Genomic DNA, 19861 nt, shown 5'->3' with positions numbered 1-19861 from the left:
TTAACGGAAGTTAGAGAAGTCAATATTCATGCCATCAGGTTGGAGGCTACCCAGACGGAATATAAGGTGTTGTTCCTCCAACCTGAGTGTGGCTTCATCTTGACAGTAGAGGAGGCCGTGGATAGACATATCAGAATGGGAATGGGGCGTGGAATTAAACTGTGTGGCCACTGGGAGATCCTGCCTTCTCTGGCAGACAGAACGTAGGTGTAGCCACACTCAGGTTGGAGGAACGCCACCTTATATTCTGTCTGGGTAGCCTCCAACCTGATGGCATGAACATCAACTTCTCTAACTTCCGTTAATGCCCGTCCTCCCCTTCACATCCCATCCCTTATTTATTTATTTTATATATTTTTTTTATTTCCCCCCCTTTTTTTTCTCTCTCTCTCTCTCTTTTCTCCCTCTGTCCCTCTCACTATAACTCCTTGCCTGCTCTCCACCCTCCGGGCTCCCCTCCCCCCTTCTCTTTCTCCCCAGGCTTCCCGTCCCATGATCCTTTCCATTCTCCAGCTCTTAGATCCACCCCTCCTCTCCTGTCTTCTCCTATCATTTCGGATCTCTCCCTCCCCCTCCCACTTTCAAATTTCTTACTATCTCTTCTTTCAGTTAGTCCTGACGAAGGGTCTCGGCCTGAAACGTCGACTGTACCTCTTCCTATAGACGCTGCCTGACCTGCTGTGTTCACCAGCATTTTTTGTGTGTGTTGCTTGACTTTCCAGCATCTGCAGATTTCCTCGTGTCTGAGCTAATATTCCATCTGCTTTTACTATCGTCAGGGAGGAGGTACAGGAGCCTGAAGACACATGCTCAGCATTGTAGGGACAGCTTCTTCCCCTCTGCTATAGGATCTCAATGAGCCCATGAACACTTTCCCACAATTTTAGCTCTCTTTTTGCACAACCTTTTTTTTTAATATACTGTATATTTATTACTACAACTTATGGTATATTTTATATATTGCACTGTACTGCTGCAGAAGAACGAATTTCATGACAAACGTCAGTGATAATAAACCAGATTCTCGTTCTCAGAGGCAGAGAATTCCACTGATCACATGGTGAACATCATCCTAGCCAGGGATGCTGAAAGCCCGTTTCTACAGCTGCTTTGATAAACACTAACTCAGCAAACATCTTGAATCGAAAAACCAGTGTGTTCAGCTGCTGAATACTGCAAAATACCCAATTACTTCTGGCATGATTCATCTGTTACTGTAGCTAAGTGGAAACATTTTATTTTTCATTAAAAAGTTTAGGGGACTCCTGTGCAAGGAGCTGAATAAAATGTTTAGACTGAAATACAGCACATTTTGAAAGAGGACAGATATCATCAGAAGCACAAACAACAGGAATTCTGCAGATGCTGGAAATTCAAGCAACACACATCAAAGTTGCTGGTGAACACAGCAGGCCAAGCAGCATCTCTAGGAAGAGGCGCAGTCGACGTTTCAGGCCGAGACCCTTCGTCAGGACTAACTGAAGGAAGAGTGAGTAAGGGATTTGAAAGCTGGAGGTGGGGGGGAGATGCAAAATGATAGGAGAAGACAGGAGGGGGAGGGATAGAGCCAAGAGCTGGACAGGTGATTGGCAAAAGGGGATACGAGAGGATCATGGGACAGGAGGCCCAGGGAGAAAGACGGGGGGGGTGACCCAGAGGATGGGCAAGAGGTATATTCAGAGGGACAGAGGGAGAAAAAGGAGAGTGAGAGAAAGAATGTGTGCATAAAAATGAGTAACAGATGGGGTACGAGGGGGAGGTGGGGACTTAGCGGAAGTTAGAGAAGTCAATGTTCATGTCATCAGGTTGGAGGCTACCCAGACGGAATATAAGGTGTTGTTCCTCCAACCTGAGTGTGGCTTCATCTTTACAGTAGAGGAGGCCGTGGATAGACATGTCAGAATGGGAATGGGATGTGGAATTAAAATGTGTGGCCACTGGGAGATCTTGCTTTCTCTGGCGGACAGAGCGTAGATGTTCAGCAAAGCGGTCTCCCAGTCTGCGTCGGGTCTTGCCAATATATAAAAGGCCACATCGGGAGCACCGGACGCAGTATATCACCCCAGTTGACTCACAGGTGAAGTGTTGCCTCACCTGGAAGGACTGTTTGGGGCCCTGAATGGTGGTAAGGGAGGAAGTGTAAGGGCATGTGTAGCACTTGTTCCGCTTACACGAATAAGTGCCAGGAGGGAGATCAGTGGGGAGGGATGGGGGGGACCAATGGACAAGGGAGTTGTGTAGGGAGCGATCCCTGCGGAATGCAGAGAGAGTGGGGGAGGGAAAGATGTGCTTAGTGGTGGGATCCCGTTGGAGGTGGCGGAAGTTACGGAGAATAATATGTTGGACCCGGAGGCTGGTGGGGTGGTAGGTGAGGTCCAGGGGAACCCTATTCCTAGTGGGGTGGCGGGAGGATGGAGTGAGAGCAGATGTAGGTGAAATGGGGGAGATGCGTTTAAGAGCAGAGTTGATAATGGAGGAAGGGAAGCCCCTTTCTTTAAAAAAGGAAGACATCTCCCTCGTCCTAGAATGAAAAGCCTCATCCTGAGAGCAGATGCGGCGGAGACGGAGGAATTGCGAGAAGGGGATGGCGTTTTTGCAAGAGACAGGGTGAGAAGAGGAACAGTCCAGATAGCTGTGAGAGTCAGTAGGCTTATAGTAGACATCAGTGGATAAGCTGTCTCCAGAGACAGAGACAGAAAGATCTAGAAAGGGGAGGGAGGTGTCGGAAATGGACCAGGTAAACTTGAGGGCAGGGTGAAAGTTGGAGGCAAAGTTAATAAAGTCAACAAGTTCTGCATGCGTGCAGGAAGCAGCGCCAATGCAGTCTACGAGTTCTGCATGCATGCAGGAAGCAGCACCAATGCAGTCAAACGAGTTCTGCATGCGTGCAGACTGGGAGACCGCTTTGCTGAACATCTACGCTCTGTCTGCCAGAGAAAGCAAGATCTCCCAGTGGCCACACATTTTAATTCCACATCCCATTCCCATTCTGACATGTCTATCCACGGCCTCCTCTACTGTAAAGATGAAGCCACACTCACGTTGGAGGAACAACACCTTATATTCCGTCTGGGTAGCCTCCAACCTGATGGCATGAACATCGACTTCTCTAACTTCCGCTGATGCCCCACCTCCCCCTCGTACCCCATCTTTTATTTATTTTTATACACATATTCTTTCTCTCTCTCTCTCCTTTTTCTCCCTCTGTCCCTCTGAATATACCCCTGGCCCATCCTCTGGGTTCCCCCCCACCTCCTTGTCTTTCTTCCCGGACCTCCTGTCCCATGATCCTCTCGTATCCCTTTTGCCTATCACCTGTCCAGCTCTTGGCTCCATCCCTCCCCCTCCTGTCTTCTCCTATCATTTTGGATCTCCCCCTCCCCCTCTCAAATCCCTTACTCACTCTTCCTTCAGTTAGTCCTGACGAAGGGTCTCGGCCTGAAACGTCGACTGCACCTCTTCCTACAGATGCTGCCTGGCCTGCTGCGTTCACCAGCAACTTTTATGTGTGTTGCTTGAATTTCCAGCATCTGCAGAATTCCTGTTGTTTGCATTTAAATTCACTACTGCGAAGCCTCTTCCGGTGATGCCTACACCGAAGAAGTTTAGATCCTCTCTTTGACGGGAGTTCAGTGAAACCATCTCTCACTGCTCCCCATCTGTAATTTCTTCGGCTCTTCAACTTTTCGACCACACTTTGACTCAGACTCGCTATCACAGCCATATATCCTTTCTTGGAACGTGCCTCCGTCGCCAACTTACTCCAGTTGGCTTTAGGATTCGTTTCCAAGCCTCTCAATTTGGACCTTCTGAGGATCCCAGGTACTCACATTTTATTGACTCTGCCTCTCACTGCTTCTCCCGTCAAGCTCTGAAGGCGACTCTCTCCGCCATGAGGAGGTACTTGGTGTCCCTATCCCAGACCCTTCCACACCTTCAGGACACTTTCTTCGCCGTCTGTAATGGTCCTACCCGTTATTTCATCCTCCATCGGATTCACGCCTGCAATCGCCGTTTTTTTGACTTTGTCATGTTAGGCAAAGATCGCAAGATCCTACATCTACGGACTCCAGAGCCTGCTGGCCATGAAACTAGCAGGCATGAACTTCAGATTGCGGCCTCTGCCATTGATCTCGCCGGCTCCAACACCTCAGGGCATATTCAAAACCCGGACTCCAGCAACGACCATGGAGACATTCAAAATGATTGCGCAACCACCAACTGCAACTGCAGCCTTGAACTCCAGGCCGGGTCTTTATGTGCTGCTATTGTGATTCCCGTCTCCCCTTCCCCCACCAATACTCTGCAATCCGGTCTCCCTCAGATCCCACCGTCAGCTCCTGGGCCCTCAGAGGCTCCATCTTCCTCTCACCCCAACCCTCCCCTCTCCACTGACACCCCTAGCCTCCCCCCTCCCCCCTCTGATCCCAGCTCTCATCCGTGCCGAGTCTTTACCATCCCCTCCGACCTTCAACTGTCGGAGGCAGAGCGCTCTGTTCTCAGTAAGGGCCTCACGTTTGTCCCCCTTCGCCCACACCTCAGCGAGTTCCGTGTTCGCCATGATGCAGAACTTTTCTTCCGCCGTCTCCGTCTCCGAGCCTACTTCTTGGCAAGGACTCTTCCACCCCCACCGATGACCCCTTCTCCCGTCTTCAACCCTCCTCTTCTTCATGGACACCCCGCTCTGGTCTTCTGCCTGCTCTGGATCTCTTTATCGCTAACTGCCGATGGGACATCAATCGTCTCGACTTCACCGCACCTTGTCCCCATTCCAACCTCACTCCTTCGGAACGCTCTGCTCTCCACTCCCTCCGCACTAATCCTAACCTTATTATTAAACCCGCCGATAAGGGGGGTGCTGTTGTAGTCTGGCATACTGACCTCTGCCTTGCCGAGGCACAGCGACAACTTGCGGATACCTCCTCTTATTTACCCCTCGATCGTGACCCCACTAAGGAGCACCAGGCCATTGTCTCCCACACCATCACCGACTTTATCCGCTCAGGGGATCTCCCATCCACTGCTACCAACCTTATAGTTCCCACACCTCGCACTTCCCGTTTCTACCTCCTACCCAAGATCCACAAACCTGCCTGTCCTGGCAGACCTATTGTCTCAGCTTGCTCCTGCCCCACCGAACTCGTTTCTGCATACCTCGACAGGGTTTTATCCCCCCTTGTTCAATCCCTTCCGACCTATGTTCGTGACACTTCTCACGCTCTTAAACTTTTCGATGATTTTAAGTTCCCTGGCCCCCACCGCTTTATTTTCACCATGGATGTCCAGTCCCTATATACTTCCATCCCCCATCAGGAAGCTCTCAAAGCTCTACGCTTCTTTTTGGATTCCAGACCTAATCAGTTCCCCTCTACCACCACTCTGCTCTGTCTAGCGGAATTAGTCCTTACTCTTAATAATTTCTCCTTTGGCTCCTCCCACTTCCTCCAAACTAAAAGTGTAGCTATGGGCACCCGCATGGGTCCTAGCTATGCCTGCCTTTTGGTTGGCTCTGTGGAACAATCTATGTTCCGTGCCTATTCTGGTATCTGTCCCCCACTTTTCCTTCGCTACATCGATGACTGCATTGGCGCTGCTTCATGCATGCATGAAGAACTCGTTGACTTTATTAACTTTGCCTCCAACTTTCACCCTGCCCTCAAGTTTACCTGGTCCATTTCCGACACCTCCCTCCCCTTTCTAGATCTTTCTGTCTCTGTCTCTGGAGACAGCTTATCCACTGATGTCTACTATAAGCCTACTGACTCTCACAGCTATCTGGACTATTCTTCTTTGCACCCTGTCTCTTGCAAAAACGCCATCCCCTTCTCGCAACTCCTCCGTCTCCGCCGCATCTGCTCTTAGGATGAGGCTTTTCATTCTAGGACGAGGGAGATGTCTTCCTTTTTTAAAGAAAGGGGCTTCCCTTCCTCCACTATCAACTCTGCTCTTAAATGCATCTCCCCCATTTCACCTACATCTGCTCTCACTCCATCCTCCCGCCACCCCACTAGGAATAGGGTTCCCCTGGTCCTTACCTACCACCCCACCAGCCTCCGGGTCCAACATATTATTCTCCGTAACTTCCGCCACCTCCAACGGGATCCCACCACTAAGCACATCTTTCCCTCCCCCCCTCTCTCTGCATTCTGCAGGGATCGCTCCCTACGCAACTCCCTTGTCCATTGGTCCCCCCACCATCCCTCCCCACTGATCTCCCTCCTGGCACTTATCCGTGTAAGCGGAACAAGTGCTACACATGCCCTTACACTTCCTCCCTTACCACCATTCAGGGCCCCAAACGGTCCTTCCAGGTGAGGCAACACTTCACCTGTGAGTCGACTGGGGTGATATACTGCGTCCGGTGCTCCCGATGTGGCCTTTTATATATTGGCGAGACCCGACGCAGACTGGGAGACCGCTTTGCTGAACATCTACGCTCTGTCTGCCAGAGAAAGCAAAATCTCCCAGTGGCCACACATTTTAATTCCACATCCCATTCCCATTCTGACATGTCTATCCACGGCCTCCTCTACTGTAAAGATGAAGCCACACTCAGGTTGGAGGAACAACACCTTATATTCCGTCTGGGTAGCCTCCAACCTGATGGCATGAACATCCACTTCTCTAACTTCCGCTGATGCCCCACCTCCCCCTCGTACCCCATCTGTTACTTATTTTTATACACACATTCTTTCTCTCACTCTCCTTTTTCTCCCTCTGTCCCTCTGAATATACCCCTTGTCCGTCCTCTGGGATCCCCCCCCCCCCCGTCTTTCTTCCCGGACCTCCTGTCCCATGATCCTCTCGTATCCCTTTTGCCTATCACCTGTCCAGCTCTTGGCTCCATCCCTCCCTCTCCTGTCTTCTCCTATCATTTTGGATCTCCCCCTCCCCCTCCAACTTGCAATTCCTTTACTCACTCTTCCTTCAGTTAGTCCTGACGAAGGGTCTCGGCCTGAAACGTCGACTGCACCTCTTCCTAGAGATGCTGCCTGGCCTGCTGCATTCACCAGCAACTTTTATGTGTGTCATCAGAAGCACTATTTTTTTTATTCTTGCAGACCACTCTTTACACTTGGGTGTTCGAACAAACCCAAGGTTCCATAGGATCGAATCTGGAAGCTCTCCTATTGTGCTGTCCTATCCATCTCCTCAATTTGCACCACAGGAATAAATATCCTAGTCTAGATACTTTTTATACTTTATTTCCTCTCCCGCTGTTACTTTCCCAGTTTTGACAGAAACTCAGTTACCTGAAATGTTAAACAACTTCCAAAGGCACTGAGCATTGCCAACAACCACAGTATTTTGCGTTAAGTCATCAGAATCAGATTTATTATTCCCGATATACACTCAGTGGCCACTTTACTAGCTGTGTCTCCTCAATGATCCAAATATCTAATCAGCCAATCACATGGCAGCAACCCAATGATTAAAGGCAGGAAAACATGGTCAAGAGGTTCATTCATTGTTCACACCAAATATCAGAATGGGGAAGGAATGTGATCTAAATGACTTTGACCATTGAATGATTATTGTTGCCAGATGGGGTGGTTTGAGTATCTCAGAAACTGCTGATCTCCTGACATTTTCACACATAGGAGTCTCTAGCGTTTACACAAAATGGTAAGAGAAACAAAAAAAAAAGCATCCAGTGAGTGGCAGTTCTGTGGGTGAAAACGCCTTGTTAATGAGAAAGGTCAGAGGAGAATGGCCAGACGGGTTCAAGCTGACAGGAAGGTGACGGTAACTCAAATAACCACCCGTTACAACAGTGGTGTGCAGAAGAGCACCTCTGAACACGTCCAGCCTTGAAATGGATGGGCTACAGCAGAAGGCCACAACAGGTTCCACTCCTATACCTAATATAGTAGCACTGAGTGTACGTTGTGAAATTTGTTGTTTTGTGCTAGCAATGTCGTGCACAAATTACTGTAAGTCATGAAATAAATAAACAGTGTGTAGGAGGGATAATGAGGCATGTTATTGAGTCATGTTATGGGATCATCTAGTACACAGTTTGGTTGCTATGATAACGTGAAATGGAAACCAAGGAGTTATTTCCATTTGAAAGGAGCTGACACACAGATGTTCCTCTCAGTGCCAATGCATCCTTAAAGATGCCTTTCACTGCATTCAGGAGGGTCAGATGCTCAATTCAGAGACACAAGTTACCTATATGTGTTTCATACCAGTAAAGAGTGTTTGAAAGAGCTGGAATAACACCAATAAAGGCCAAATCAGTGAGTCTCTCTCTCTCTCTCTCTCTCCCTCCCTTCCATCTTCTCCCCATCCCATTCTCCCCCCATCCCCTCTCCTCCATATCACTCCCCAGTTCATACTCCCCCTGCACTCTCTCAATGCACCCTGCAACTTCTCCCTCCCCTCCCTTTATCACAGCTCCTTCTGCCCATCTTCCCAGCACACACTTCCAACTCTCACTGCTTCCTCTCCCCTGCCCCCTCCCTTCCTCCCTCACCCAGCCCCCTCCCCTTTCTCACACAGCTCCCTCTCCCCTTCCTCCGCACCCTCTGCCCAAACTCCCTGCTTCCTCTCCCCTTCTCTCTTTCCCTCTACTTCCCTCTCCCCTTCCCTTCTCTCTTTCCCTCTACTTCCCTCCTGTCTCATCCAGCTCCCTCCCCCACAACCGTCCGCTCCAGGTCCCTGCTTCCTCTCCCCCGGTCCTTCTCTCCCCTTTCCCTACACCTTCTGCCTCAGCACTATCTCCTCCTTCGACCTCTCTTCCCTACGCCCTTTCCCGCGCTCCCTCTTCCTTACACTCTCTTTTCTTCTCCCTATACACTCTTATTCCCTCTTCCCCTGCACCCTCTGACGCTTCCATCAGGTCCTCGCCCCCTGCGCCCTCTCTGCACCTTCTCCTGCCCTTGCTGCAATTACACTTCCACACGTCCTGCTTTGCAGCTCCTCCGCTCCGTGCAGAGAACCAGCAACCCGGCGAGAATTCACTCCGCTCGCCCAGCCCCCATTTGCGCTTTACTCCCCCCAACCCTCGAGCCGCTTTTTATTCTACCTGGTTTCCAAAACTTCGGAGCTGACATGGGCGCCGCCATCTTGATGTGAAAGGTTACCAAGGAACCGCTGTCAATCACTGACGCGTCATCGTGGGCAGGAAAGCTCTGTGTCCCCTGCAAGTTTGCATTGCAAGGACCCAGTCAGTTCTGCAGCACTGATTATGGAAATAATTTTTCTTTCAGCGTGACATTTTAAAAACAACAAGATTAATGATTTCGCCCAGAGACTTTAGCACAAAATGTCTAAGCCACTATTTAAGGTATAAACACACATAAAAATGCAGGGGTAACTAAGCAGGTGAGGTAGAGCGTTTGGTGAAGGAGTCAGGCCAAAATGTCATGTTCTTTTCCCTCTATAGATGCAGCCTAACCTACTGAATTCTCCCAGCATGCTTTGTGTGTTGCCTCAGATTAACCAGCTCCATCATAGCACTGGCCTCCCCACCCTCAAGGACATCTTCCAAAGACGGTGCACCTGAAGAAAGTAGCACCCATCATTAAAGACCCCCATCACCCAGGATGTGCCTTCTCATTACTATGGTTAGGGAGGAAGTACAGGAGCCTGAAGGTCCATGTTTTAGGAGCATCTTCATCCTCTCTGCCACCTGACTTCAGAATGGTCCAATCTATTTAAAACCCAATTTTTTTTTCCTTTCTCCTTTTAACTGGTAAGAGGTGAATTGTTATTTTCTTTTTTTATTATACATTTTATACTAGATTAACAATATCTATGATTTTGACAGTGTCTATTTTAATTTTGGTTACTGATATATATATATATATATATTTGAACTAATTCTTCTCTTGATTGTATTTTTTCTTTAAATCAATAAAAAGATTAAAGAAGAAGAAGAATGGTCCACAAACACATTTTTATTTTACTTTATTTATTTATATTTATTGTGACTTATAAAAATAAGTCATATGTACAACTTAAATGTGGGCATTCTAACATCGAACACTACAGCACAATATGAGTCCTTTGGCCAACAATGTTATGCTGAATTACATAAGCCTAGTTCAAAATCAATTTAACCCTTCCTTCCTACCTATCCCATAACCCCTCCATTTAAAAGGATATTGCTTTTGTTATGGCAGTGCTCATAGACATGCTCAATGGTGGTGGTGGTGGTGGTGGTGGTGGTGGTGGTGGGGGGGGGGGGCCTTTTCCTGTGATGGACTGGTCCATATCCACTTTTAGTAGGCTTACCGTCCAAAAGGATATCATCTCTATTGTATCAGCCTAAGCAGAATGATGGAAGGTTCTGGAAGATATAGTTGACATTCAGAAAATGAGTAAAAACTAGAATAAGTTGAGATTCATTATTATTAATTACAATTGATAATTGAAGTAATAACATAATTTACTTAATGTGAATGGTGATTGAAGAACTTTACAACTCTGGTATGTCCTACCTCTTTTTCAAATATCCTTTATAATATTAATCTAGCTAGAAATTCCCCAAGTCCAATGGTGAAATCCATTCCAGATGTAATTAGGAGATTACATAATACGTGAACATCCTTGAAAGGCAAAAACTCTTTGTGACTGTGATTGAGATCTAAGCAAAGAAAACAAACAGAGACTGGACTCGATCTTTTTGCCTTCAAACATGTTCAACCATTTAATGATAAAATGGTTGACCCTGGCCTAACTTCACACTCACTTTTACTCCACATCCATTGATGGATTTTGTTACCTGATGGTATTTAATTTCATGCTAGCAAACAGAGAAGTATCCTATCACAAACAAGAGAAAATCTGCAGATGCTAGAAATCCAAGCAATGCACACAAAATGCAGGAGGAACTCAGCACTGATTGCATCACGGCTTGCTATGAAAACACCAATATATCCAAGAACAGAAAAGTCTATTAAAAGTAGTGGAATCAGCGCAGTCCATCACGGGTAAAGTCCTCCCCACCATCGAGTACATCTACTATTTGAGCACTGCCACACAAAAAAAAAATCAGCATCCATCGTCGAGGACCCCAACCATCCAGGCCGTGCTCTCTTTTTATTGCTTCCATCAGGAGGGAGATACGATAGCCTTAGATCCCATACCATCAGGTTCAGGAACAGTTATTACCCTTCAACCATGAACAAGGGTGGATATCTTCACTTTCCTCAACACTGAACTGTGACGGGATCCCGAGTTATTCATTATGGACTGTGCTTTTAAAAAAACAGAGAGAGTATGCAGCTGTACAGCACAAACAATGAGACAGAGAGAAAGGAAGACTGCTCACAGTTTGTTTGGGGTTTCTGCAGGGACACTGCCAGCTTCTGAGTTCCTACAGAGAGAGAAGGGCGGAGCTACTTGATGGATAGCTGGTGTTCAGCACAACAGTATTTAAACCAGCATAGTTGCTTGTTTCAGAGGGCACGCAGATGCACTAAGGTGTGGTGAAGTTACTACTATCTTTCTTAGGTGCCCACAAGTGTGGGACTGAGGATCGATTGAGAGGAATCGGTCTGTGATTATTGGTGCGTGAAAGAGTGACCCTGTGGAGTCTACCAGTGTGTCTAACCTTTGCCTGGGTTGGTAGACTATCATTTGAAGACGGCGCTCTTAAGTTGGTTAAGTTTGGCTAACTTGGAAGTTTCGGAGGACAATGGGAAGAATCAACGGCATTGGCTTACTCGGACAACCACAACACCTCTCCCTCTCCATCACTACTCAACTCAGTACCACGAACTGAACTGATCTCATTTACCTATCATCGTAAGACTGTATCCATTTACCCCCTAGGCTTGAAGAAGCTTGGTTTTTATATTTCCACACTTATATAATGCATGAACTTTGCTAACCTGTTTGATTTACCTGATTTTATATTACTGTATTGAGCAGTTACTAATAAAATAGTGTTAGTTAACAGCAATACCAGACTCCAAGGTGTTTTCCATTTCTGCTGGTTCTTTAACCTGTTACGGGGTACGTAACAGAACAGATTCCACAACCTATAACCTCATTTTCAAGGACTCTACAACTTGTGTTCTCTGTAATATTTATTTATCTGCACATTGTCTATTTGTCAGTCTGCTGTGTGCAGTTTTTCCATTGATTCTATTGAATTTCTTTTCTCTAATGTGGATGCCGTCATGGGGAGAACGTACAAACCCCTTGGAGACAGCATCGGGAATTGAACCCTGTTCACTGGTGTAGCATCACGGACCCCAGTCGCTGATGCACCAAGTGTCACACTTCGGTGCCACCTGAAATACCTAGGGGATTTATGGTGACAGTTAAATCTCATAGCTGAACAGCTTGTGGAGTTCCTACCTCAATTCCAAAGCGTGAAACTACTGTCATCTTGTCTTGCTTTATTGTTGTTGCTGCCGTGCTGTTCTGCTGAACATTGTTGGCATTGGAATGTGTGGCAATTCTTGCAGGCTGCTCCCAATACGTCTAGGTGTGTTCCTTGTTAACACGAGCGATAGATCAGTACTCCTATGGCAACCAGTACATTCCCCCAATAGGGAAGAAACCCTGAAAAAGTCACTGACTCTGGAGAGGGTCCTGAGGAGGTTCATGAGAATTATCCCTGGAAGGCAACAGTTAATGTATGAGGAGTGTTTGATAGCTCTGGGCCTGTATTCATTGGAGTTTAGAAGAATGGCAGATTGGGGGGAAGAGAGAAATCTCTTTGCAATATACTGAATATTTAAAGGCCTAGATCGAGTGGACATGGAGAGGATGTTTCCAATACTGGGAGTGCCTCACAATACACTGATGTCCCTTTAGAGAGGAGGAGGAATTTTCTTCAGTCAGACAGAGGGTGGTGAATCTGTGGAATTCATTGTCATGGACATCTTTGAAGGTCAAGTCATTGGGTATACTTAAAGCAGAAGTTGGTAGGTTCTTGATTAGTAAACGTGTCTAAAGGTTACGTGGAGAAGGCAGGAGAATAGGGTTGGGGTGGGGGGGGAATAAGTCAGCCATGATGAAATGGTGGAGCAGAACTGATGGGACAAATGGCCTAATTCTTCTCCTATGGCTTAAGATTGCCAATTGGCAACCTGTCCCTCTCACTCCCTGACCCAATTGGGCAAGGAAATTTCTAGTGTGATTCGCATGGCAAAGAAATGAAAAGAATTTTTATCCTTCCAATATAGACTTTATTAAAAACTACTGTGTTTATCTTAAGCCAACCACCAATATAAAGACAGTCTAAATAAATGCATCTCAGTTGCCAAATGACCACCACAATACAAAAGGCAAAATACCAGATGCTGGTACTTGGCATTTAAATGAAAAATGTCAGAAATACTCAGCAACTCAGCGACCACCTGCAAGAGACAGTTAGTGTTACAACAGAAACCCCCACATGTATTTTTTTTTCCGCCCACCAGCCACAATACACTGACTTCAGAATTTCTGAAATTAGAGTCTTCAAAAGAATTATCATTAAACCATTTTCATAAAAATAATTGTCAGCTTCAGATTAAAAAGAGGCTCCTATCATAAATTATACTCAATATGGGAGTAGGGCAGTTATATTGTTCAATAATCCTACTCTTTGTGCATTAGTGTCCAAAATCACTGCAGTTGAAGCTCAATGTCCTTGATCAGTTCTCAATCCTCTGTTGCAAAGATCCCCAATGAAAGTGTTGATCCGGGCTCCAGTAATTTGGAATTCAGTGGCTCTATTTCCACCTACAAACTGGGAGCAGCAGTGACTTACAATCCCTCCTCAATGTTGCTCCAGCAGGCCCACTGAGACAAATACAACATAATTGACAGTACAACCAATGAACCCACCATTAGCAGCAACAGATGTCCACTAAACCTATATCGTCACCTCCTATTTAAATGCAAAGTATAAACTCCAAAAAAAAAGTTCTTGGTAAGGCACGGTGGTTAGTCTAATTTTTATGTCAAGAGAACAATGCAATGTGTTTGGCTCAACGTCAAGATAAGGAGCAGCTCAGAGTAGATGTTATGGAAAACAACGTGTGAATTTTAGCTCAGCTTCTGTGGAGTTTGGGTAGGTAGGAAATAGGGGAGGGGAAGGATTACAATGCCACTGAAAATAGGAAAACATGTTTTTACAAATTAATCCTGCTATTAATCACAAATAGAGAAAGAGCTAGTCACTGTAAACACTTACGATTCAGGCTTGCTCAGTGACCCGGACACCAGTCAGGCATTCTGGGGTGGAGCAGACCAAGCAGCCTCCGACAGATGGGATGGAAAGCTTCATTCAGCAGCTGTATATGTACACTTAATATCCTCTAAAGCAGGGGTTTCCAATCTTCATTAGACTGTGGACTCCTACCATTAACAGAGGGGTCGGCGGACCCCGGGTTGGAAAGTCCTGCTCTAACAGCAGTCCTATGGCTGTATATGAAGTTGAAGCTCCAGCAAGGCTTTAACTAACAGCTCAGGAGATCTGGGCAATCGATGATACTTGGCGAAAACCTGCCTCCACCTTGCGTGGTAATTGGGGCCTAGTCATTTTGGCAGAATGGAGAGATCCCTGAGCTGGGTTCTATTCAATACTCAACTGACAAGCAGCCGATTTTGAATCCAGCACAGACAAAGAAAGTTTTATTTTTTTAAAGAAAGATTCTGCATGCAAGTTTAACAAGGGGTTCTGGTCTTATGACATCCCAAAATAAATCCATTAATCTGCATTTAAAATTAATGAAGTGCAAGTGGTAAATTTGCTTGAGACAGGGGTGAATCTAAAACTCAGGCTAATAAGGTCAATAAATGTACAAATGGTAAATTTGGTAGAAGCTGGGGAGAGTCCAAAACTGAAGATCACAAGGTTAATAAATGAAATTAAACATTTTATGAGTAAAAAAGAATCTAGTGCTTGATGAGTAACATTTTTTTCAAGAGTGGGTATATACCGAGCTCAATTCAACGAGGTCTGAGTAAAGTGAACCATATAGATCAGGTGTTCCCACCCTTTCTTCTGCCATGGACAAATGCCATTAAGCACAGGGTCCATGAACCACGGGTTGGGAACCCCTGATGCAGATGTATTAAAGGGGCAGTTGGATAAACATTGGGGAATGAGTGGTGGCAAGGGAGAAAGAGGATATAATGATAAAGGGAAAAGTAGGATACATCAAAAGGATTGGTTAAAACTCTGAATAGGAGGAATATCATGCATAGCAATAAATTATAAATCACATCCCACATTACAAAAGTTGAGACACATTGTGATTGTACCCTGAAAAAAATAAACCATTTTTATTTGCTTTTTGAGGGATTATGGATGCAAGTTCCTGAATCTGCAGGCAAAGCAATCAAGGCCAAGGAAAAGAATTCCTCTCCCTTCATCCTTAAGCCTGGAGGCGCAAATGTTCTTCATTATAGTGCAGTCAGGTTACAAAGCAGAAATTAATTATGCATCAAAACTGTATTCTGCCCCTCAAAACTGAGATAATGTATTTAAAATTTTCCATTTTTTTCCCTAAGAAACAAATGCAAATTCATTCAAGTCCTCCAGGAGAATATTTCTTCACTGTTTCCATATTCCACCCCAGGATCATTTCCAGTTTCCACAACAACAGTTTCAAACTTTTGACTCCATTATGAGCATATTGATGATCGAAATAAAACTACAGATAAAAGGGGAGAAAAGGGCATCACTGATGAAGTGGTTATACAAAACAAACGTGCTTTCCCTGGCATCTTCCACATCTTGTCTTTGGAGGCAACCGGTGGCAGGAGCCTCAATTTGACATCTCATCCGAGAGAGGCAACGTGGGGGTCCTCGGCAAGCCTGAATGGGGCTTGAAATCATGATCTTTCCATTCAGAGGCAAGACAGCTAAACTCCGGTGTACAGCTGAAACAAAGGGGTTAAAAATCCCCTTCTTTGAACAAAAGGAATGACAGCGATTCAAGAAAAAAATAATGCATCCAAACCATTGACAACCATTGTGTGAAGAAATGAAGTGTAGGCTGGTAAAAACAATTGGAATTTTAACCTGCAGGCAAAAAAAGGATTCATCAAAGGATCAAATATTCTAATTTCATTGTTGAAGAATTCATTGCACGCCCTGCGATTATTTAACTGCAGAGGTGACTGGGCACAGGCTCAAAAACAGCGGTCAATTTCTTAGTGTCAATGAAGACAGTACGGGTACATCTCTGAGTCCAAACACCCGGGTCATCAGCTCTCTCTTATCCCTCATGACGTACTGGCCTTGCCCTCGGCTGTGGATAACATTAAGGTGTCGGTTCCTGGACAGGATGGCAACCATGTTGTTCAGCTTCGAGCGAACGGTGGAGTAATGCAGCTGCCGTTCTGTGGTCAGCTTGTGAAAGGTGTCCTTCCAAGAGGAGGAGTCAGCACAGTAGAGGTCCACGTAGGGATACCTGGCAGCTTTGGGGCAAGGCTTACTTTCAGATACGGAGTTACCAGACAAAGTACTAGAACTATTGGTGGATTCTGTGGTGGAGGCAGAAGGCTGATCAGTCGAGTAAGTTGACTCTCTGCTAGTCACCTCTGTGGGCGACTCCTGCACCGAAGAAGCTATTATCTGAGCGCGTTTCACGACCCTAGTGGCAGGGGGTGTGAGGGATGCTGATGGCTTTGAGAAGAATGAAGTCTGGGTCTCCATCTCCTTCATTGAAGCACAGGCTTGCGTAGAAGTTCCAGGCACCGACATCCATTCCAGCTCGGTCTGCATAGAAACACTCTTCACCTCCTTATTCATCAGTAGGGTGTCACCAGCCTGGGTCGATGCTTCACACCTGCACTGCTCCATGGAATCGACAGCACTCTGCGGGTGTGGCCTTTTCTCGGCTGGTTTGCGCTTATCCGGAGAATGCTCCACAGTTCCAAGCCTTAAAGCATTTGCGACTGGGGGATTTTTGGACTGCAATCTGTCCAGGGCAAGCTTCTCATAAGTAGCAAGGTTGCTGCGGCCGGTGTACCCGGGTGGTATTGGCTCGGACTGCGCATACAGTATCCTGAACTCCTCATCGTAGTACTCAGACAACTGCCCCGACAGCACCGTCAGATTACTGCGGTTCAGCTTGCCGTCTGTCCAAGTGAAGCTGAAATGGAGGTGGTGAAACACGGGATGGGTTAAAAAAACTGGGAAAGGTTAAATAAAAAATGCAATAGATTTTTAACAAGTGACATACATAAATATCCTCCAAGAGAACCACAACCTTGTTGTTTGGAGACTTGGGTGCCTCAATGACCTGGAGAGCCATTCAATGATTTGGCTCTTGGTAGGGTCGCCCATGCCGGACAGTTCAAAGGGTAAGAGACCAGACTAAGATTGGTCCACCAGTCCTCTGGGTTCAGGGGTTCATCAGACCAGGGCTAATGACCCCAAATGGTCAAAAAAAAAAGTTTAAATTGGTACGGAAACGGTAATGAAGAATCCTTCTACATCTGAGTTTGATGATACTCCACCCGGGACTTGCATGACTGACAGTAGTGAAAACTGAGAGGAAACTACTGACATGATGAAGGAAGCCCTGTACACCGCAAGAGATGGAGGACCTTCATAACTGCCCCATACGCCAGTGTCACAGGCAGTAAGTATGTATACATAAAACATTAAAGAGTACAGCACAGGACACATCAGCCCATTGTGTGTGTTGACCATGATGCCAATTTAAACTGCACATGGAACTATATCCCTCTATTTACTGCATATTCATGCATCCATTTAAATACCCAGCCTTGCTGCTGTAGGTTAATTGGCCAATGTAAATTATGCTGTGATTAGGTCAGGTTTTAAATCAGGGGATTGCTGGGTGGTGTAGGTCGAAGGGCTGCATCTCAATACATAAATAAATGAATAAATGCAAAGTATACCAATACAGAATACAGAGTAACAGAGAAAGTGCAGTCAAACTCATAAGGGGGTCAGTTGTGAGATCAAGAGTCCCATCTTGTCGTACCTGGGAACCATTCTATAGTCTTCTAAGAGTGTGGTAGAAGCTCCTTGAGCCTGGTGTTGTGTGTTTTTAGGCTTTTGTATGTTTTGAGAAGAGAGAATGTCTGGGGTGGTTGGGGACTTTGACTTTTTGTGGTCATAGACATACCAAATGGTGATACATCAGGAAGGATGCCTTATTTATTATTTATTGAGATACAGCGTGGAATAGGCCCTTCAAGCCATGCCAGCAATCCCGCCCCCCCCCCCCGTTTAATCCGAGCCTAATCGCCTAATTGTAGAAAGCGGCCACCGAGTCAGTGGGCCAGTGAAGGAGTGGAGCTTTGAGGCTTTGACTCGAGAGGCTTCGACGAGAAGAGACAGAGGACAAGCTAGCTCGCAGTTAGTTTTTACAATGTCTCCTGAGACGGTGATGTGCCTCTCATGTGAGATGTGGCAGTCTTGGGGGAACTCCCCTCTCCCGCAGAGTCACATCTGCCAGAAGTACATACGGCTGGGCGATCTGGAAGACCGTGTAAGGAATCTGGAGCAGCAGCTGGATGACCTTTGACTCATAAGGGAGAATGAGGCAGTCATAGATGAGAGCTACAGGGAGGTAGTCACACCTAGGCTGTCAGAAGCAGGTCGTTGGGCGACAGTCAGAGGGGGGAAAGCGAAGGTGAGCAGACAGGTAGTGCAGAGCACCCTTGTAGCCATTCCCCTGGATAATAAGTTTACTGTCCTGGATACTGTTGGCGGGGACGACCGACCAGGTGTGAGCCACGGTGGCAGGGCCTCCGGCACTGAGTCTGACCCGGTGGTGCAGAAGGGTGGGACGGAGAAGAGGAGAGCTGTCGTCATTGGAGACTCCATAGTCTATAGTCAGGGGAGCAGACAGGAGATTTTGTGGACGTGAGAAGGACACCCGCATGGTTTGTTGCCTCCTGGGTGCCAGGGTCCGGGATGTCTCTGACTGGGTGCACGACATCCTGGTACGAGAGGGAAAGCAACCAGAAGTCGTGATACATGTTGGGACCAACGACACAGGCAGGAAGAGGGATGAGGTCCCGAAGTGTGAATTTCGGGAACTAGGCAGAAGGCTGAAGAACAGGACCTCAAGAGTGGCGTTCTCAGGATTGCTGCCAGTGCTACGTGACAGTGATGGTAAGAATTGGAGGAGATGGCAGTTGAATGCGTGGCTAAGGAGTTGGTGCAGGGGGCAGGGTTTTGGATTTTTGGATCATTGAGATCTCTTCTGGGGAAGGTGGGACCTGTACAGATTGGATGGGTTGCACCTGAACTCAAGGGGGAGCAATATCCTTGCAGGTAGGTTTGCTAGCATGGTTCGGGAGGGTTTAAACTAATTTGCGAGGGGGATGGGACCCGGAGCGATAGAGCAGTGAAAGAGCTGCATGGAATAAAGCCAGACCTAACATACAGAGAAGCTTTGAGGAAAGAGAAGCAGAATAAACGGTGTAAAGGTAGTAAGGTAGAAGGGCTGAAGTGTGTGTACCTCAATGCAAGAAGCATCAGGAACAAAGGTGATGAACTGAGAGCTTGGATACATACATGGAATTATGATGTAGTGGCCATTACAGAGGCTTGGTTGGCACCAGGGCAGGAATGGATTCTCAATATTCCTGGATTTCAGTGCTTTAAAAGGGATAGAGAAGGCAGAAAAAGGGGAGGAGGGGTGGCATTACTGGTCAGAGATACTATTACAGCTACAGAAAGGGTGGGTAATGTAGCAGGATCCTCTTTTGAGTCAATATGGGTGGAAGTCAGGAACAGGAAGGGAGCAGTTACTCTATTAGGGGTATTCTATAGGCCCCCTGGTAGCAGCAGAGATACAGAGGAGCAGATTGGGAGGCAGATTTTGGAAAGCTGCAAAAATAACAGGGTTGTTATCATGGGTGACTTTAATTTCCCTAATATTGATTGGCACCTAATTAGTTCCAAGGGTTTAGATGG

General features: G+C 46.5%; 2 protein-coding genes across 2 annotated transcripts in view; both read right to left on the bottom strand.

Moving 5' to 3' along the window:
- dhx35 (DEAH-box helicase 35) overlaps positions 1-9078 on the bottom strand; it is a 114559-nt gene extending 105481 nt beyond the window's left edge. The window contains exon 1 of the mRNA XM_063041149.1: positions 9032-9078. Coding sequence (XP_062897219.1) covers positions 9032-9071 — 40 coding nt within the window. The 5' untranslated portion in view covers positions 9072-9078. The remainder of the gene's footprint in view (positions 1-9031) is intronic.
- Positions 9079-10022: 944 nt separating this feature from the next.
- The window catches only part of fam83d (family with sequence similarity 83 member D), a 34276-nt gene continuing 24437 nt past the window's right edge, over positions 10023-19861 (bottom strand). The window contains exon 4 of the mRNA XM_063041148.1: positions 10023-17054. Within this exon, the coding sequence (XP_062897218.1) occupies positions 16103-17054 (952 nt within the window). The 3' untranslated portion in view covers positions 10023-16102. The remainder of the gene's footprint in view (positions 17055-19861) is intronic.

The sequence above is a fragment of the Mobula hypostoma genome, chromosome 2 (assembly GCF_963921235.1).
Source record: "Mobula hypostoma chromosome 2, sMobHyp1.1, whole genome shotgun sequence".
Classification (NCBI taxonomy): domain Eukaryota; kingdom Metazoa; phylum Chordata; class Chondrichthyes; order Myliobatiformes; family Myliobatidae; genus Mobula; species Mobula hypostoma.
Note: the sequence above shows the minus strand (reverse complement) of the source record. Positions and strands in the feature narration are given on the sequence as shown.